Consider the following 21358-nt stretch of genomic DNA (forward strand, 5'->3'; position numbering starts at 1 on the left):
CCCTCCTTCTCTGCCCTTTATGCACTGTCTTACATATCCCTGGGCTTCTCTAGTAGAGCCTCCTGACTTTATTTTCACCCCAACAGTGACATTTGTGTGAAATCTAAAGCCTCATGTGCACAGGATTCCAGACAGAGTTGTGGGGTGGAGAGGGACTTACTGCATAGCGGTAGGGAGGAGGCCCTGGGTAAGATGTTAACCTATCACCCAGCGGGTGAGAGGGGTGCCACTTAACCGTCCAGCTTCTAAAAGCTGAATTATGTAATGAGCTGTCACTGCATTTATCACCTAACAATTATTGCGATTGGATGAGGTGCGAAAAAACCTGGAAAACATTGCGTGTCAACTACCTTGGTATTTTTGATGAAGCTGTCCATGGCGGGGTCCTGAATAAAACTGAAAATCGGCTCATGGCCTGTCTGAATGGTTTAGGTTCTCTCCATCTCCTCATTCTGCAGACGATTCCTGGCTTACGACACGGCATTCGTTTCGTCAGATCACTAAAGGCAGTCACGTTAGTGGAGCATCCTGATCTTGACTTTATATACAGTTCAGTCAAACTGCATGAGGCTGGTTCTGCTGCAGTTCAAGGACGGAATAGAGCGAGCCTGAGTCATGGCTAGGCAACAGTACCACCTGCCCAGGTACACTCCATCAGGTGGTGTTTACCTTGAAGCATACACCACGGTCTAAGATCTGGCAGGTTCATAAAACTGATTTTGTTGGCATGCTGAAGGTGCAGCCAGCTCACAGTATCACATACAGTCCGAGTAATTTAAAATAATAAATACGACTGGCAGGTCGACCAGAAAGCCTTGTGGCCCCTCTGTCAGTAGGCTCACCACATGGGGAGTCAGATGATCACACAGTGGCTTAGTGTTTATGGAATCATAAAAAGAGGTTCTTAATGGATCTTAACATGTTACTTTTGCCCACAAGAGAGATGGTGGCATCGGGGGAACCGCAGTGCTTTGGTTAAAACTGCGACTGTCTTCCCCAGAGGCTTCCATGTTGGTGGGCTCTACCCCCCGAGGGTGAATATGACCCTCTCATGCTCTTTGCTGCTTCCTTGGCGAACCAACTTCTGTTTACACAGCCTTCTTCCAAACAGGCATGATGCAGCCACTTAGTTTTCGGCTCATTAACGTAACACTCTCACATCCGTCCTCCGCATTGCCGTACCCCCAGATGTGTGGGGCTGAAGTTCGAGGTGCTCCTATACACTTCTCTTGTATTTTTTTACTTTTTAGGACCACACCTGTGGCATATGGAGGTTCCCAGGCTAGGGGACAAATCAGAACTATTGTCACCGGCCTATGCCACAGCCACAGCAATGCCAGATCCGAGCTGCCTCCACGACCTGTGCCACAGTTTGTGGCAACACCGGATCCTTTCACCCACTGGGTGAGGCCAGGGATCAAACCCACATCTTCAGAGATACCAGTCGGGTTCTCAATCTGCTGTGCGGCAATGGGAACTCCATTCCACTTCTATTGTATCAAGAGTTGCATAGTTTCTTGGCTTACTGCCATGATTGGCTAATTATACCCATTCCATTTTTTGCCAGTTTTTAGGCACTTTAGCTAGGCATTTTACTAGTTTAACTCTAAAAGTGACCTCATTTCCAAGTTCTTTAAAGATACCTAACCAGCCTGCTTCCATCTCTCCTGATCCTCATACTGACCATTGATTTGAGTTCAAGGTTCACCATAAATTAACCTGGGATTCAACAAACCCATTCATCTCACTGACTTAATAAGATGGCCACGATATTGCCCCAACTCACAAGAATAATATTTTTTTTAAAGAAGGGGAGCAGTGAGTATGGGAAGAAGAGAACAAGGTACAAGATTGAAAAATGAAGGTACATGTAATCGAATTCCGTATAATTTCTAATATCTGATCTATGAATCTGGAAATATAATTATGTTTTGGCTAAATAAAGGAATAAAATTTGGCACTGCTAATAAATCCAATTCTTATTATTCTTGTTACTTGATTTTATGTGATAATATTTAGATTAAATCAGCACCTTAATTTCCAGCCAAGTGGCAGTTACTATTTTTATGTATCTTCCCTTGCTCACTGTTACGGTGGTGGAAGGGAAACTTTGGAATAGCTTGCCTGAGATCCTTACAACTAAGAGAACTAATGTGCAGCCCTTAACTACTCCCTGTCAGATCTCCAGATGAAAATGCTAAAATTCGGGCCAAAAAAATCCAGATGTGGAACCTCAGTGGTGGTCCATTCAGAATTTTAAACAATGGGTCTACAACGAACTGAGTGTTCCACAGACATTGCTGTCGGGGGTCAGAAGTGTGGCAGAAGTTTATGTCCATGCAGGAGTTCTTTCCACGAGGGAAGCCCTGCTCTCCAGACAACTTTCAGAGCCCGACAGGAAGGACAACCTTCCCTGTGCCCAGTTTCTCATTTCTTCTTCAGGGTATTTTTGGGAAGCCTCTCTTCCTGCTCACGTTTGGTCTCAACTGTGAGGAGGACAACTTTCAAGATGTCTTTTCCGTGAGCTACCATGATGGTTGCAAACCAGGCTGACAGCAACCAGAATGTCTCCCCCTATAAACTCTTATCTCCACTCCTAAGCTATCTTGACAGCATCAAGCATAAAACACAAGCTTTAAGAGGTGACTTTGGCCTCTGAAGAAAGCATTACAGGGTATTCTGTTTCTATTTTTCTTGACTTTCCACAAAGTAATTTTATATCCCTTAGGAGCCAAGAAGCATTTCCTGTAATTAGGGTTTGCTACTGGCACTCGCTCCTTGAAACATTCGTCTGTCCGGCCTCTCAGACTGAGAGGACTGTGTGGAGACTGTGGGTTCAGAGCAGGGTGTTCAGAGTCCTCCTCACCCTGGAGCCCTGGAAAGAAGGTTCTAGAAACAATGCTCCAACTGTATCTTGAGATTTTATGAGCCCTTTTATACATTAATTGGAAGCAACAGGAGTGGGCAGGAGGCCTCTTGGCCAGCACTGAACTGAGCTGTCACTGATTAGCTGCGTGTAAAAAACTTGACAGGATTGAAAGAAGCGAGGGGGCATTTAAGGACTCTCCGAGGCATGCACTATTATCATCTTTGCACTTCTTACTCCTCAGCCTTCTTTGGGAAGTAGCTTGTTGGTGGAAGTGATTTCCCCACTTCCCTGGCCTGCTCCCTAGAATGTCCTGTACCCTCTCTCTTCTTAGCGATGCTGCTGGAAGGGAGGGACTCTGAGATGGTGGAAAATCCAAATTCCCGAGGATGGCTGCCCAAGAGAGCCACTGACTGTCACAGGAGCGAGGATGGAATCATAGGTGCTAAACCAGGGAGATTACAGGGCTTGCTTGTTACTGCAGCTCACTGCAACTTTATACTGACTTGCTGCAAAATGCTTTGTCTAAGAAATGGCAAGAACGAGACAGAGAAAGAGACTTGAACCTCAGAAGGAAGCACCAGATGTAAACCCACTGTTTACGTGGATGTCGCCCTCAAAGATGCTTCTCTCAAAGAGCCAGTGAAGACACAGAGAGGGCTCCGGATAATAGGTAAAGGATAGGCGATGAATGGCTCCTTAGAGTGTAATGGTGGCTCTGTGTATGAGCTCACCGATTCCCACACTTGTGATGTTTGTGTGGAGATGACGGTTATAGAGTCATCTTGGACTTCCCAGCGATTGTGATATTTGCGTTGTGCAGCTTTGAGAAGTTTTTTTCCCAGATGGAAAATGATAGCTACTGATGGCTACTGATCATCTGGGGGAAGCAGACTGTTCTTTCCATGGTCTTAGTTGAATCCTTTTTCAGAGTGGATTCCCACAGATAGAATTTTCATCTTGACTTATTTTTACCGAGTGAAAGTACCGTTTTCAAGAAACCCCCAAAGCTTCATATTTTAGAATAAATAAGGCCTCTCTGTGGGAGAAGAAAGCCACAAAAGGCATTGGGAAACCAGGGGGCCCAATGTTAAATCAGAGGAGACGACTGGTAGGGTTAAGAAAGCTTGTCCAAGCTCAGGGGTCACTTTCTGTGTTCCAGCTTCTGTTTGCTTTCTGGACCTTGGTCAGGTGTCTCTTTGACAGTGGAATTTCTGCGAGGCAGCTGGACTTTGTGATCCACAATCAAACACAGTAAGCCTTCAGCCATCCCATCCAGGGGAGCTCAACTTTACTTGATTTAGATGAGAAAGTTAAATCTCTGTCCAGACGTGCTTCTTTGCCGGCACAGCACCTCTTACAACGGCAGGACACTTCGTCTTGGAATATACTTCCCATTTTCCAGACAAGCTCTGGGGATCTACGTCCCCCAATAAAATTTCTGTCTGCACTAAGTTGCCTTGTAGCAGTGATTTATACCTCAATAAAACGACGCCTTGAAAAGGAGGATTGGTTTGAGTAGGTAACTGACGTAATTTATGCATGTCTTAGTGTTGGAATAGGCTTGGTATTTGTGGAAGGGGGAGAGGTCTTTGTGATGTGACATGTATGTCCACAGCGACAGAACCAGTAATGGTGAGGACAGAAAGAAAGGCCCTCAGGCATCTTCAGGTCACATCAGCATTTGAGAAACATCCTCCTTCAAGTTAGAAGCTCAAACCTCTCTTTCCGGTTTATAATCAGTTACTAACAATAAACTATCTGCTGAAAGAAATGGAAGGGGGCTAATGCTTTTGAGAATGCCTCCTTTGTGTCAAGCATTGTGCTAGAGGCTCTAAGTATATGTTTTTAGTTTAAACTTTCAACAGCCTGACAGAGTTGGTATTATCCTCATTTTCCAGAGAAGCTGGCTGTCCAGAGAGGGTAAGAAATATTAGTAAAGAGTGGTGCAGAGATTTGAACCCAGATTTCAGCGGGTCCAAACAGCATCCTTCCCCACCCCCCCGGGCCACTCACTGACCATTCTGCCGGCGGTTTTCCCTTTGGGGTCAGAATTGGGCTCCATGTTAAAAGGTTCATAAGAGGTTACCTTTTAACATCCCAAGAGACATTATAAGAAATTTCTTAAGAAGATAACGGTAACTCTTTCTACTTGGGGAACTTCCATGCACTTGTATTGCCGTGGACGTTGCAGTGCACTGACCCGGGGTCCCACTTGAGGCTGAGCAATCATTCTGTCAGCGCCTGAAGATCTGTCCTCAAACAAGTCCTGCCGAGACCGTCCTCAGCTGAAGGCAGCCCCTCACGCACGCCAGGCCTTCTCCTCTCTGGGGCAGCCCACATCCTGTGACTGCTTTGCCCTCTCACTTCAGTTCCGGCCAACTCTGAAGGGCCACCCCAGCTTCCGAGGGACGTGGGATTAGCTGGGGCCTTTCTTGTGACTGCACTGCGGCCCAGCGCTCGCTCTCCTAATCCTGCTTCCTTTGCTGCTTCTGTGTATTCCTGAGAGCCCTGCCCAGGAACTCCTGCACACCTGTCTCCGGTCTTCCAGAGGCTGCTTCTCTGGGAACCCAACCTCTGAGGCTGTTAAATCAAATTTTCCCTGTGGATAAACGATGCTTACGTTTAGGCAGTGTTACAGGCTCGTGTCGTGCTCTAAATTCGTGTGTGATGTTGAAGTTCCCCATTCCCCATATCTCAGAATGTGACTGTGCTTGGAGATAAGGTCTTTAAAGAGGTGATTCAGGTTAAAAGAAGTCATTAGAGTGGACCCTAGAGAGTTCCTCCTGTGGCTCAGTGGGTTATGAACCCGACTTGTATCCATGAGGATGCGGCTTTGCTCCCTGGCCTCGTTCAGCGTTGCCATGAGCTGTGGTATAGGTTGCAGATGTGGCTCAGATCCCAAGTTGCTGTGGCTGTATCGTAGGCTGGCAGCTGCAGCTCCAATGCAACCACTAGCCTGGGAATTTCCATATGCCGTGGGTGCAGCCCTAAAAAGCAAAAAAGAAAAAAAAAAAGTGGACCCTAATCTATAGGACTGGTGTCTTTATAAGAAGAGATTAGGATGCAGGCACCATGCGAGGACACAGGGAGAAGAGGCCTCCGAAGCTGTCAGCCCTGCTGACAGCTGACCTTGGACTTGAGCCTCCTGAACCGGGAGACACACATTGCCACTGTTAAAGTCACCTGGTCTGGGGCTCCCTGCAACGGCAGCCCCAGCAGACGACGAAAGGCAGACTTCTTCATTTCATCTTTTCTCTCAAGGAAAGACCCAGAAATCTGAACAGATCAAACTGTCTCTCAGGTGTAAGGAGGTGACGTAATAACTCTCAGTAGACAGTTTACACATTCTCTGAAACGTGTCAGACTAATTCTATTTTTAGGGGTTAAGAAAAGAGGATATAAATTACCCCACTTCATTGCATTTTCCCTTGTAGGACACTCTTCACAAACCTATAAATCCACAGTCTGACATCTATTTTGGACCTGAAGTGAACCTACATTTAATGCAAACAAAGGACACGCCGTTCAGTTCTGTCAATCGACACTTTTCTGGCCCTCCGGGAAGCAGGACTTCAGAATGGCTTTTCTTCTTCAGATAAAGCGTAACAGACCATGTCCAACTGCCAGCTTCCTGCCTTCACAAAGGGGAAGAGGAAGGGACGCCAAAGAAAGAGCCTTGCCGTTTAGAAGGTTTTTCTTCCAGGTTTCCGAGCCAGCCTTTCATCTTCCCCAGCGGCCCATTGGGGAATATTTAGCTACCAACTTTCTGAAAAGGAAGCAAAACGAAGCAGCCCTGCTTGGCCGTTTTTGCCGACCTATGTGGTGTAAACACCCCCACGTCGGCGGGTATCGAGCTAGGGAGGTGAGTGCCCGGGGCCTCGGGGGCTGCACCAGCTGCCTCCCAGCACTGACTCCCCCTGGAAGGCAGCACTCAGGTGGCCCTCTCTCCAGCTGTGAGCCGGGCTCTCCACTTCGTCGTCGCACTGATATTTGCACGGTTGCTGCCGGGATTGCTGTTATTTGCTGAGCTTTTTTGTAAAGGGCTTCGTTTTCAGAGTATTTATGAGTTTAGCACAGGTTTTCCCCAGTAATTTTTCCGGCCCGTCCTCGTGGTGTCTTTATTGTTACTCCTGGAGCCAGAAAATCACAGCACAAGGAGGCTCAGGAGAACCATCAGCCTAAGCCCAAAGACTCCTGGAGGCGCCTTCTCTCCAGGCCTTTTCTTACTCTGCTTCTTCCGTCTCCCGTTAGTGATTTCTTTTCATTCTATCCTGCGGAACTCCAGGTCTCAGTGGAAGCATCTATCAAGGGCTCAGTACGTATCAAACACAATTCTAAACAATTTACATCCTTAATCATCAAAATAACCCCTCAGGGTAAGTGCTATTTTTATCCCCATTGTACAGAGGAAGAAAGTGAGGCTCAGGGAAGCTAAGTCACTTGTTCAAAATCCTACTACACGTCAGGGGCAGGGCTGGGATCCAAATCTGGCAATATGGCTTCAGGGCCACATTTTTAACCAGGACACTGCCCCCCAAAGAGCAACAGAAACACCCTTAGGAAGCACTGACATCAGGAAACAAATGCTCCTTCTTAATAGGTGATAACGAATCCTTGCCAAATACATTCTACTTATTTAGTATAAAGTTACGCGTAAGTGTGTGTGTGTGTGTAGGGCGTGTATGGAATATTTAAATAAAATTCAATGATGAGAAAAAAACCACCCAGAAGTGATGGAATTAATGATCGCAAAGGGTCCTTGGACTCTGAACATAGATCATTCGAAAGCATATTGAGGATTCCAGCTGGTAGGACTGTCTGGTTTTCAGGTCTAAGGCACCAGAAGTTGAGAAGCCACATGTATTCTGAAACACCCCAGACCTAATATTGACTGCAGGGATGCCAACGACATGAAAGGCTGACTTGCTTTAAAGAATGCGCTCCTCCCCCGCTCCCTCCCGCCTTCCCTCCCTCTTTCTTTACCCTTTCTTTCTTTCCTCTCTTCTTTCTTTCTTTCTTTCTTTCTTCCTTCCTTCCTTCCTTCCTTCCTTTCTTTCTTTCTTTTCTCTCTTTCTCTCTTTCTCGCTCTCTCTCTTCCTCTCTTCCTCCCTCCCTTTTTCTTTCTCTCTCTCTCCCCCCTTTCCTTCCTTCCTTTTTTTTGTCTCAGTTTAGTAAAACTGGCTGAGTAGGTAGAAAAAATGAGAAGAGATGATTTTTGTTTCATTGTTCATTAAGACATTGATAGTCACACTGAATAACTTGAGAAATCACAAAGAAGTGTAACTTGCTCTGGTTTGAACGCACACCTTGGTTTGGTTGAAGCCTCAAAGTGTGGGAATCCTAGGACTAGGTTATTATTATTGATATTTTTTAAGAGATCATTACTTTATTTATTTTTTAACCTTTTTTTTTTTTGTCTTTTCGCCTTTTTTTTTTTTTTTTTTCCCTAGGGCCGCTCCCAAGACATATGGAGGTTCCCAGGCTAGGGGTCTAATTGGAGCTGCAGCTGCTGGCCTACGTGACAGCCACAGCAACGTGGGATTCGAACCTACACCACGTTCATGGCAATGCCAGATCCTTAACCCACTGAGCAAGGTCAGGGATTGAACCTGCACCCTCGTGGTTCCTGGTCTGATTCGTTAACCACTGTACCACGACGGGAACTCCCAAGAGATCATTACTTTAAAATGTTATAATGATATGACGATCTACCTAGTTTTAAAGACTTCTAGGTAAATCCTCTTATCACTTATCAAAATGTTTTAAGGCAACATTTGTTGTTTTGCTTAACTGACACCCTTTCTCCTGTAAATGCAAAGGGCCCTCTTTGGATTGACTGGCTGCCCGGTGCCTTCTTATTTGTGTGATAGTTAGTTTTCCATGTGACACAGACAACAGATTACTGATCTCAACACATAAAGAATTAACTTCGTACTTTTGAGCACAAGTTATTTTACGTGCACTTTTTTTTTTTTCCATTTTGAAAATTTTATGGCCACGTCCAAGGCACATGGAAGTTCCTGGGCCAGAGAACGAATTCGAGCCACAGCTGCAACCTACGCCACAGCATGCCTCTAACCCACCACAATGGGCTGGGGATCAAACCCAGGCCTCTTCAGCGACCTGAGCCACTGCAGCCAGATTCTTAACCCACTGTGCTGCTGCAGGAACTCCTATGTGCGTGTTCTCATTTCATCCTTGAGACAATCTTCCTATCACCATTTTATCAATTTGATAACAGATTCAAAAGTCTCAGGTAAGTGGCTCACAGTCACATAAGGGTGATGCTTAAATCCAGGTCTGCTCCTAGCGGCACCACGCACGCCACACTGCTGGCCTCCATTGCAAGTCAAATAATAGATGTAATGACCATGTCTTCACTTAGTTTCCAGAAAGCTTTTAGGAAGCCTCAGTTAGATAGGAGACTTGACTATTTTGACCCTAACCTCCACCCCAGACCACGCTGGTTTTCCTGCGGAATGGCTGAGCAGAAAAGGAATGGTTTAGAGGCGGACAGAGAAAAAAAGGAATCACCAGAGAACCGGCTGGTCAGCAACCTAGGTGATCAGCTTCCAGATAGTTCAGAAGTGTAACCTCCAGACTTGCTTGGGCACCAGCTACACTGGGAGGAATAGTCTACCTCTATCCCAGAAGACTGCTTCCCCTGAGATTTCTGAATGGAAGAGGATTTCCCACGGGCATCAGCATATCCGTGTAAAATGATTCACTTAACACAGCAAAAAGCCTAAAATCAACCTTTCAATTTCAAGGGTTAGTTGCAATCCTGGGTGGGAAGGGAATGTCATTTGTATTACTGTTTCAAAGGAATCAATTCCCGGAGTGGATTTGGACGTGCATGAAATGCAAGGTTTTCTCATTGCTACTCACCCTTGCCCACATTTTCCCAGGTGCTTCTCTCTGTTAAGCCAAGGAATGTTGGAGCACCAGGTCTTGAAAAGGACGATTCCAGGGTTCTAGTTGGCTGACCAGGTCCTTGGTTTTCATACCTCTCCTTAACGAACACACGGTGTTCTTAGGCCAGTGTATGGCATTAAGGAATGCATAGTTTCCTGAGCCTGAAAAGAGAAGTTAAAAATAGTAGGTAAACTCTGGCAGAGGCTGAGATGCTTTTCATCATGTAAGGATGGCATCGTAGCAGCTGGAAAAGCCAAATCCATAGTCTCGTGAGTGGAATCCATCATTCATTCAAGCAAGCAAAGATAAGGTTTACGGAGCTCTTACTATGCATTAGCTGGAACTTCAAATATGCATAAAATATGGCGCATCCTCAAGGAGCCCAAAGTCTAGGAGGGCAAACCAAACAATCCAGGGCCGTAAGATGTTACAGCTATTCTGGTGGAGTACGAAGCGGGTCTGGTGAGGGCACAGGGAGGAAGATGGTAACTTCGGAGGGTGGAGTCTGAGCAATGGGAAGATGTTTGTCAGGTGTTTCTTCCTGGGGCAAAATGGTGGCAGTGAGTTCTCCTTCACTGTCTATAATCTACAACTCTAGTCCTGTCATTAATTTAACTTGTTTTTCTACTCCTCTATCCTACTGCCTCATCCTCTTGCTTTAAACTAATCTACCATGTTGCTCCACTGACTTTGAAAACACCAAATGTGCCTGGGTCTACTTCTAATCAGCAGTTTATGAAGGTCCCTGGCATCATATGCTTTCCTTGTTTCCCCAAATGAGGAACACGGGTACTTTGGCAATCTGGCTTTTAAACAGCTCAGATGCAAAGCTCAGAATTTGATTTTTTTGGGGGGAAAAAAAACAAAACCTGCCTGGGCTTTTGGTTGGTTAGTACTGGCCAGTTTTTCACTTTCCCTTCATCATCTCTCAGCCATAAAGTTCAGTTTGGAGATGTGGTGTGTGTGTTTCTTTTATGGACTGCAGTTGAAATATCTCAGAAAAACCCCTGATGCTTAAACCATGTGGGGCACTTGGAAATCTTCCTGAGAATCAGGAATCTGAATCTTTGTAGATGGAAAGTGTTTTTGCTATCAAGAATGAAAAATCAAAACTAAATGGATGTTTTAAAATGTGGAGCAAAAAAGTCAGGACTGTGTCTGGGACATAGCAGAAGCTCAGCAAACTGGAATAAACCCACCCAGCTGCCTTGATGGAGAGGGGACGTCTTCCTAGAGCTGCTTTCCAAAGAGGAGAATGCGGGATTGGTTTCCTTTCACTTCTATTAGGGCGGGAGCAGCCTCCTGTAATTTCGGCTTGATAAACACAGTATTTATAATCTTGGCTAGGAGGGAGGAAAAGGAATGCCCCCCACCCCGGGGGGGCACTTGCCGTGGCTAGGCAAGAGGCCACGGGCCCATGACTCATCTGCTCTGCCCGAGCCCATCCACGGCACTCAGGGATCTCTGTCTGGACAGGCGAGAGACAGCAGGGAGAGCTGCTGGGTCCCCAGCATCTGTCCACTCCCCTCAGGTCCTCACACCCTGAGGCATTTTAACTGCCCAAGGTGTCTGGGCCTAAAGGCAACCCCTCCGAGCTGAGCTGTCTATGGGGATCCCATAAACCGCAGCACTGGGAATAAAATACATATAGAGAGATTTCATTAATTCTTTATTGTGAAATGTAACACACATACAGAACACTCTATAAAACAAATGTAGAGCTTAATACATCGTCATAAATGTAACCATCACCCAGGTCAAGACCCAGCATACTGCCAGGACCCCAGAAGTTTGCCAGTCCCTTCCTAACACAACTGTCTTTTCCCTTAAAGGCAGGACTGCCCTGAGCCCCAAGCTGGAGTTCATGCTAGACTTGTGCTTTGGGGCTTCTGGATCTCCTCCAGCCATGTTCCTTTCCAAGAGGAGAAGGGTCCTTGGGGCCAAGAGGCCATGTCCACCTGGAGTCCATGACTCTAGACAAGGCACCAAGCACTGGGCATTGGGCTTCCCTGTCCCAGTGATTCCCAGCCCACTCCTGGGGGGCTCCTCCCCAGGTCCGCCTTCCTGAGGAGCAGCCTAGGGATGGATATTTGCAGGCTGCTGTGGACGAAGGTTAGTGAAATTTCTGAGATACTTCAACTGTAGCCCATAAAAGAAACACACACACCACATCCCCAAATATCCCCTGGAGCACAAGGCCCTTGAGGTGCTGGATGGAGTGGGGATGGGAGGAGAAGATGGAGGCCTGAGGGTCTGGGAGCTGCTTCTTTTTGGGTCACATGTTCCAGAGAGAAGTTCAAGGTGTCCAAGAATTCTAAGGTCTCTGGTCTTCCAGGTTGCCATGAAGATATATTTGTCAAGGTAGGAGGATAGAACATCTTTTATTTGGATTTTTTTTTTTTTTTTTTTTTTTTGGTCTTTTTAGGGTTGCACCCGAGGCATAGGGAAGTTCCCAGGCTGGGGGTCAAATCGAAGCTGCAGCTGCTGGCCTACGCCACAGCCACAGCAATGCTGGATCCGAGCCATGTCTGCGACCTACACCACAACTCATGGCAATGCTGGATCCTTAGCCCGCTGAGCAGGGCCAGGGATTGAACCTGAATCCTCACGGATCCTAGTTGGTTTGTTATTGCTGAGCCACAATGGGAACTCCCTAGAACATCTTTTACTTAATAGAGGGTTAGTTTAACTTACAACTGTTAAATATTTGGGGTTATGACATGCAGTTCTCCATCTAAGGCCCACACATGTTAGTGGTGAGCCCATCTAGAGGCAGCTGTCCTACCTATTACGATAATCCTCTCCCTCTTTATACTCTACCTACTGAAGTCTGCCTTCCTGTATACTAGTCACTAGTCCCTGTTTTTGAACGCTGAATAGACAGATCACACTGGATGTACTCTTTTATGTTAACTTCTTCCACTCGGCATTATGTTTGTGAAATTCATCTATGTTTTTGCCTATCGGTGTAGCTTGTCAGTTCATTGCTGTATAGTATTCCATTGTATGGATAGCCTTCCACTGTAATGTTGATAGACAATTGAGTTGTCTCCAGTGTTAGGCCACTATGAATAATTAATGCTATACAGATGTTTATCGATTTCTGTTGTGTGTATACCTTGGAATGGAACTGTTGGACTAGGGACGTATGTGTATTCAATTTTAGTGGAAAATACCAGACTGTTAAAGTGGTTGTACCAATTTATATTCTCTCCAGAACGGTATGAGAATTTCCATTGCTCCTGACAAGGTTTGGTGTTTGGTTTTAGTTTTAATCATTCTGTACTGGGAGTATTTTCAGTACATGACTAAAAAGTTTTTTTCCTCCATTATTTTATATCTCAGCATATGAAAGTGATTCTAGTAACTTGGAGTTCTGAGTTGACTGCTACTAATATCGGTAGATGTATATTAAGAGAAAATCTGGGCCTTTGGAAGAATCACAGTAATAAAATCCAAACAGACAGGGTTGGCCCGTACGGCATTTAAAAATAACACATGGATTAGCAAACCGATGTAGAGGGTGAACCAATACACCACAGATGCAGCTGGCGTTGACTTCATCCTTTCATAGGGGTATGTGTCCCCAGAGTACACGCTAACCATTGTGGCTGCGCTGGGTACAAACTGCTGTTATTCAGCTGGGGCCAGTCAGGACCACCTTAGAGGAGAAAGATCAGCTGGGAGCCCATCGGCTTACAGCTCATTAGTGGGCCACATCTGGCAGCATCTGTTTCTCCAGGAGGCAGCACTGACTATGTTCTGTTCAACAGGAAGCAAGAAGCATGTGCACGGCTCTTCTGCAAAAAGAGGCATGGCCTGCTCACTGCTCCCTTCCTTCGCTACACACCTGGGCCCCTGAGCTTCCTCACTGGACCCTCCTCTTGCTGACAGCCTCAGCCTCCTTGTCCCTTTGTCCTTTTAATGCACCCTCCTGGGCAAAGCCCAGCCCTGGATGAACTCAACTGTTTACTTTCTCTCCACCAATCTCCCAGCTGTTGAGGACTGCTGGAAAAACATCACACCCTGCAGATGGTGCCACTATAAACTTTGGTCACCAATGCCATCTGGGCCCTGGTTACTGTTAGACAGCCTTTCTCTGTTCCCTGGTCAACTCACCCCTCATTCTCCCATTTTTCTGATACAATTATGAGCGATCCTCTTTGGTGCCTACTTGAGACACAGCTGGCTAAGGTCTATTATGCACAGGGCTATTTCAAACTCTCTCCACTGTCCTCAAGTCTCTGATTCTATTCCCTGTCCACCTACTGAGCTCCAACCCCAAACTCCACTGTCAGCCTCAGTAGGCAACCTCTCCTCCTGCTTCACAAGAAAGCTGGGACCATTTGAAGCAACAACCTTGACTCCTCTCCTTCATATCGGGATATCCTTTTGCATCCAAACTCATCCCTTTCTCCTTTCTGTCTCCTTGTGATGATACAGGAAGTCTCTCCCCGCTGCTCAGGCTAATCCCTCTCTCTGGTCTCACCGCCATCCTCTCTTGCTTTCTTAGGGACATCTCTCCGTGCACCCGCTCTCTCTCCTCACTTCTCCGCAGGAGTGGTCACACAGGCTCACCTCTCTCCCTTAAGGATCTGGTGTTGGGGGCTTCCTTGTCTTGACCAAGACCTCCATCCCCACTGTGCAGGAAGCAGAGCTATGTTGAGTTGTGTCCTCTCCCCTCCCCAATTCATGTGTGGAAGTCGGAATAACTTCTAGGATCTCAGAATGTGACCTTATTGGGAAATTGGCTTGCTGCAGATGTAATTCATTAAAATGAGGTTCCACTCTCTTTGGATCTCAGGTCTCCATTTGGGATGTGAGAGCTAGTTTGATAGTCATTTTTGTGGGGTGCAGTTCCAAAATCTGAGGGAGCTTGAGTGGCAGGGTGGGAGGGGGAGTTTAGGGGAGCTCTCCATCTCTCCTTGGACCAAAGCAGGTCCAGTTTAACTGTTTTATATTTGGGACATTTTGGTGCTACATGGCTTTAAAAACGGCTTCATTGTTTAAAAAATAAATTAAAAAAGTCAAATTCTACCAGCTTAGGTGATCTGTCAGATCCTTTTCAACTGCAATAGCCTATGATTATAAATTTTACAAGTTAAAAGCACACGTTTGATGAACATAGAGCACAGATTTTTCTCAAAAATGCCTGATTTAATAGAATTTATTTCTTTTCAGTAAAGGAACTCTGCTAAAGGACTTATGAAAGCAATTTAATTTTTAACCCTTTGAAGGATGTTCATATAGACAGTTTCAATCAAAAGATTGAAAAGCAATCTTTTTCAGACCGTATGTTGACATGTGGGGTTTAGAAATATGACCACCGTCCACATGGGGCTATTAGACCCATGTGTGAGCAAGCGCTTATACACGAGTGGGACCTCCAGAGGATGAGCTCTTGAGAAGAATAACTGTGTCTATCCCATCTTTGTTTCCCCAGGACCCAGCTCACCATCTGGTACACAGCAGGTTCTCAATACACGCTTATGGAATGAAGACATATGATGAAGTAGACTCTTTCCCTGGAGGTCTGTGAGAATTGGTGGTAGAGCAACAAAGAATCTCTTTCTAAAGGAAGGGGTGGGTGGGGTGGAATCCAGAAGCGGGGCAGTGCTCTTGGGCTTAGGATAAAAATGGCAGGGCTTCTGCTCGTTGGATGGTTCTTTCTGTGGGATGGAATATCCACAACTGAGGAAGGCAGCTCTTACGGCTCCCTCAGGACAATCTATGCTCCTGGTTTCCTGCCAACCCATTCCACTTCCCAGACCGAGAGCAATGGACCACTGAGTCTACACTTTCCCCATTTCTCCTTGGGTGTCTACCTAGTCTGCTCTCTGAACCTTATATTTAAAGTCCTTGATGGGAAGAGACCTGGGTAGCTACTAAGATAAGCCAGGTTCTCCAACCTTTTTCACCTCCCATTGGGCCATTTGCAACTGACAACATGGCAGGAAGATCAGTGGCCTGAAATCAGGAGACCTGGGCTCTAGTCCAGGTATGACTTTGGGCAACACAGCCATTTTCAGGCCCCAGCTTCCTCAAATGGAAGACAAAGGGCTCAGACAAAAATGTGTCCTCAATTCTAGGTCTTATTTAGGTTCTCACCTGCATGTATAGTGGGTGGGATACCAGGAAAGGTATTATTGATCAAAGCTAGGATCTCTCTATTTCTATCTCTGACTCTCTGTCACACTGTGTGATGTTTCCACTTTGCTTGTGCTTTTGAGATAAGGCCTTGGAGGTGGTGGTGAGAATGCAATGCTGTTCAATCAAAAGGCACAGACATGAAGCATGTATCATTAGTGACCATTATTCATTGAATGCATTTACCTGGTTACCCTTTTGCCACTGGGTAGTGTCCCAAGGGAATGGGGCTTCACCCGGGTGAGATTTATGAGTAAAAGTGTCATAACGACCGACCCTCATCAGGGGGCCAGGCAACGTCCCCTTGAGGGGGACACCAAGATGACAAGCAGAGCCCAGGCACTGAACCCGGCTGGATCCCCCTGACGGCTCCGAGGACAACTTGGGGCCCAGGAATAAAGCAGCCAGAAGGGCTCCCTGGCTGTTCACTGTCTGGCCACTGGCAGCACCTGAAATAGAGGCCTCTTAAAACTACACACTTACTAACTTCTCTTCCTTAGTTATTTCATTTCCCTAGGCTGTGGAGCCTTACACAGATAAGCTGATGATAGAGTCCTTCTATCATGTTGGGATTTGCACAGTTTATTTTGGTAGGTAGCTAAGACAAGACCGACAGAGTTAATTAAACCCTTCATAAAACAGTCCATCAGCCACCTGCTCGCAGAGCAGAAAGTCAGATTTTTTTGCTGCTCTCTGGCAGAAAGATCAGCCTTCTCTTGGGTCCCGTTCAGGACTCTAACCAGGTTACCTATGAAAACTTCGTAGTTATAGCATATATATTTCCGATTTGTGTAAAACAATAAATAATCTTATCTGGCCGTGCCGAAGAAAAATGTGTTGAGGACTTACTACCCCAATGTATTGGATATACCTGAATTTGGCTAAACAGTTCAACTGGGGGATCTGGCTCAATTTAATCAATTGTTGGTGTATAGATTTTCAAATGACTTGGGTTCCTTCAGAGTGATCCCTAGAGGGAATTGGCTTTTGAGTGAATTGGACATGCTCAGGTATGTTTCAAAGGTCTAGCAAACAAGCCTTTCCTTTGTTTTAACTGAGTAAGACTCAGAAAAGACAGTGAGATGACAAGAGCTGTCTATTGGTTTATCTAGTGCACCCTGGAGGCACAGCAACAGAACAATTTGTGTTTTAGAATTTTTTGCAAAGGGCAAGATATTCCAAACACAGCCAAAACCCTGACCGAGAAAAAGGGAACGGCAATGCTCATGAAATAAATGAGGATGGAAGTCAGAGTTATGAGTCCTTTAAACCCTTTTGCACTTAGGTAATGTCTTGCTGAGCGCATGGTCCTGGTTCTTTTCCTGGTCTTTGCCAGCAAACTTTTAGGAGCCTCCTGGCAGAAGAGAGGTTTACTTCTTCTTCTTTACCAGGTTCTAACTCATCTCCGCCCAGACTCCCCAGTTTCCTAAAGACCTTGTTGCCCCAGATGAGGTGTCCTGCTGAGGTCACAACAGACCACGAGGGAAGGAAGGTCTCGGTCCCTAGTCTCGGAGAATGAGGCCACGCCCACTCAATCATCCAACTCAGATGATGATGGGGCGTTTTCCTTCCTGCTTCCACTATCCCCACTCCCGACATCTAATCAGTAATGGGATCTCTTCCCTTCTAGCTCCGTAGGACCTCCTGCTCCTCTCTCCCCAGCCCCGCATCTCTCCATCTCAGTTGCCGCTGTTTTAGTTCACGGCCTCTCTACCCAGCTGTTGCAACTGTCTTCATCCTTCATCCTCAAAACAACAGGGAAGACTTTGAAAACTGGCAAGTGTCTTGATCATACTTGCTTGTCACAAAAACCACAGTGAATCTAGTGGGGGAAGTGGAAAGGCAGCTGGAACGGTGGTGCAGGGAAATCCATTTCAAAGCCGTGCTGCAGTCCAGGTGAGAAATGAGGAGGGTCCAGATTAAGCCCATGACAGAGACAGCGGAGAGGCAGAGAGATGGGTATTTAGCAAGTAGAAGTAGAAAGGCTAGAGCACAGGAACTGATTGGAATTAGAGGGCAAGGGTGAGGGGGTGCTGTCCTAAATGTCCCCCAGGTGGAAGCTTAGAAGATGGGGTAGATGACAGCATCGCCTGCACCCCCCCCCGCCCCGCCCCTAGGGCTGCACCCATGGCATGGAAGTTTGAAGATGATGGGACCAATCAGAGCTGTGGCTGCCAGCCTACACCACAGCTACGGCAAAGCTGGATCCAAGCTGCATCTGCAACTATGCTGCAGCTTGCGGCAATGCTGGATCCTTAACCCACTGAATGAGGCCAGGGATCGAACCTGCATCCTCATGGATACTAGTTAGATTCTTAACCTGCTGAACCACAACAAGAACTCCAAAAACGATGAATTTAATGTGATATGTTAAGTTCCCAGTTTCAGGTGGGGAGTGTCATGTGGAGAAGGAATCTATGAGCAGTTACACACACAAGACTACAGTTCCAAGAACAGTGTATGTTTTGTTTTTTTGGGTTTTTGTTTTTGCTTTTCAGGGCTGCGCCTGCGGCAGGCATGTAGAAGTTCCCAGGCTAGGGGTTGAATCAGAGCTGCACAGCCGGCCTGCACCACAGCCACACGGAATCCAAGCTGTGTCTGCAACCTACATCACAGTTCATGGCAATGCTGGATCCCCAACCCACTGAGTGAGGCCAGGGATTGAACCTGCATCCTCATGGATACTAGTCGGGTTCATTACCACTGAGCCACAATGGGAACTCTGAGAGATGCATGTTGAAGACATAGATTTTTGCTGTTGTCTTTGCTGTGCGTGCAGCATGTGGAAATTTCCTGGCCAGGGATCCACCTGAACCACAGCAGTGACCTGAGCTGCTGCAGTGACAAACCTGGATCCTTAACCCACTGTGCCACATGGGAACTCCAAGATACAGAGTTTGAGTTTGGGAGCATGGCTGGTATTTTGAGGAAGTGTATGACACAGGGGATGGAGGTTATAAAAGACGAAGGTGGCCCCCTAGGGAATATCACAGAAGGAAAGAGGCTGGAGAGGTAGGAGGAAATTCAGGATGCTGTGCTATTATGGGAAGCAAGAGAGGACAGAATTCGACAATTAGATTATGGACCTTCTTAAGGAAATCAATTTCAATGGAGTGATGGGGACAGAGGTCCCATGCCATTGGGTTGACCAGTGAGTGACAGGTGAGAAATTCCTGACAGTGAGGCTAGATTTCCCTTTCTAGAAACTTTACCGTAAAGAAAAGAGAAGAGGAGTTCCTGCTGTGGTGCAACGGGATCAGTGGTACTTCTGTAGCGCCAGGAGGCAGGTTCGATCCCTGGCCCAGCACAGTGGGTTAAAGAATCTGGCGTTGTCACAACTGCGGCTAGGATCTGATCCCTGGCCTGGGAGCTCCATAAACCCCAGGGTGGCCAAGGGGAACAAAAAAAAAAAAAAAAAAAAGAAAAGAAAAAAGAAAAGAGGAGAAATGGGAAGCAGAAGTAGTGACCTGAGAGCTCACAGTCTTAGCAACTGCAGTAGTGTCCTGTGTGCAAGGACTCGGAAGGCATCTGTGATGGTTAACTTGATGTGTCACCTTGAATGGGCCACGGGGGGAGTTCCCGTCGTGGCGCAGTGGTTAACGAATCTGACTAGGAACCATGAGGTTGCGGGTTCGATCCCTGGCCTTGCTCAGTGGGTTAAGGATCCAGCGTTGCCGTGAGCTGTGGTGTAGGTCGCAGACGCGGCTCGGATCCCGCGTTGCTGTGGCTCTGGCGTAGGCCAGAGACTACAGCTCCGATTGGACCCCTAGCCTGGGAACCTCCATATGCCGTGGGAGCGGCCCAAGAAATAGCAAAAAAAAAAAAGAATGGGCCACGGGGTACCCAGCTACTTGGTCAAACACTATTCAGTGTCCCTGTGAGGATGTTTTGGGGTGGGGCTAATAGCTGAGTAATTGAAATGATTGAAATAAGTAGGCTGAGCAAAGCAGATTGCCCTCCCTAATCAGGGGTGGGGGTGGGGTGGGGGTGGGGTGGGGGTGGGGGTGGGGGAACAGGACCCTATTCAGGTTCAAGGCCTGAACACAGCCAGAAGACTGGCTCTCCCGGAGTATGAGAGAACGCCTCCTGCCCGAAAGCCTTTCAACTGGGACAAAGGCATTTTCCTGCTTTTGACTCATGACCTTGGCTCTTCTTGGGTCTGCTAGCTTTGGACCTGCTTCAGACTACACCAGGGTTCTGCTGCCTCTCAGCCATCACACAAGGACTGGAACACAGGCTCAGTCACTGGCTCTGCTGGGTCTCCAGCTTGCCTACTCACCCTACAGATCTTAGGACCTGCTCATCTCCATAATCACACGAGCCCCTTCCTTATAATTAATCATACACACACAGCTTCCGTTTCTATGGAGACCCTGACTAATGCTGTATAGAAGGGAAAATAAAAGGAAAAAAAAAAAAAAAAGAAAAGAAAAGAAAACCAGGAAGGAAGGGAGAGTAAAGGGAAGATGTGGGATGGATGAGGTCTATGAGCGCCTATGTGCTTCAGACCTGCAGGGAGAGGGCGGGAGACAGCATAGCTGCCTGTGATCTGATGGCGTTGATGACTCAGGTCTCTTGCATAATTAGAATTAGCCTTCAGACTTTGCCGTCTTGGAGTCTCTTGTCTCGTAGAAGCGGGACTTCCTAGCTTGGCTTGTTTTCTTGTTACTTAGGAGCTGTTGCTAGCATAAGGTCATACTTAGAAAACTGAACCTTCAATAAGATTACTCAGAGACTTGGCTGCTTTTTTTCCTGGCCGTTTTGTCTTTAGATTGAAAAAAGCTCACTTTCCTAAAGTGACATCATACATCGCTTTGAAAGATACTCTATAGGCCAGCCCTAAAATCTGTGGGACGTTTTTGGGTTTTTTTTTATTTTTATTTTTATTTTTTTTGGATACTCATGAAAGAGAAGCTTTTGTTTTAAAAAATGTTAAAAAAATTATTTGTACTCTCAAAAGCATCTTTGATAACCAATTTTTAGGAAACTACCTGCTGAATAGAAACAGTTTCAGAGATGAGAATTTGCCCAGTTCATACCCGACTGATTTTTTGCCACAGCGATACGATAACCTCAGAAACAGCTGGGGTGATTTAAAGGGGAGATTTACTGGGCACTTAGATTCATTTTGTGTCTGCTCTATTTTTGTCATCTTTCTTGTTATACTATTAAAGTGGCAAAAATAAATCATTTTATTTGTGGTTCTATCTGCCCAGTGGCTCAGCGCACTCAGAGTGGTAGGCTCCAGATTTCCAGTTTGGACCACATGATGCTTTATACTGTTCCCTGCTGCCCAGACCTGGGACCTTGTGCCCCACCCAAGTTCAGAATCAAAGACCTTCACACACACTGAGTCATTCACTCAGCCCCTCCCCAGGTATGAACTGGGAGCAGAGCTACACTTCTGCACCACGAGCTATATCTTTG

General features: G+C 46.4%; 1 protein-coding gene and 1 long non-coding RNA gene across 6 annotated transcripts in view; one reads left to right on the top strand and one right to left on the bottom strand.

Annotated features, from left to right (window-relative positions):
* LOC146401174 (uncharacterized) overlaps nt 1-21358 on the top strand; it is a 1049691-nt gene that overhangs the window by 109544 nt on the left and 918789 nt on the right. The gene's annotated exons all lie outside the window — the stretch shown is intronic.
* NEDD9 (neural precursor cell expressed, developmentally down-regulated 9) overlaps nt 1-21358 on the bottom strand; it is a 290141-nt gene that overhangs the window by 100547 nt on the left and 168236 nt on the right. For all 5 annotated transcript variants that reach the window (XR_014809589.1, XM_084967367.1, XM_021100184.2 and 2 more), the window contains one exon: nt 9758-9945. Coding sequence is in view for 4 of the 5 variants with exons in the window: in XM_084967367.1 (XP_084823493.1) it covers nt 9758-9769 (12 nt within the window). In the remaining variant the exon portion in view is untranslated. The remainder of the gene's footprint in view (nt 1-9757; nt 9946-21358) is intronic.

The sequence above is a fragment of the Sus scrofa genome, chromosome 7, assembly GCF_054392235.1.
Source record: "Sus scrofa isolate SSC_HxYL_T2T_F1_AM1 chromosome 7, Sscrofa_HxYL_maternal_Yorkshire_Landrace_v2.0, whole genome shotgun sequence".
NCBI lineage: Eukaryota > Metazoa > Chordata > Mammalia > Artiodactyla > Suidae > Sus > Sus scrofa.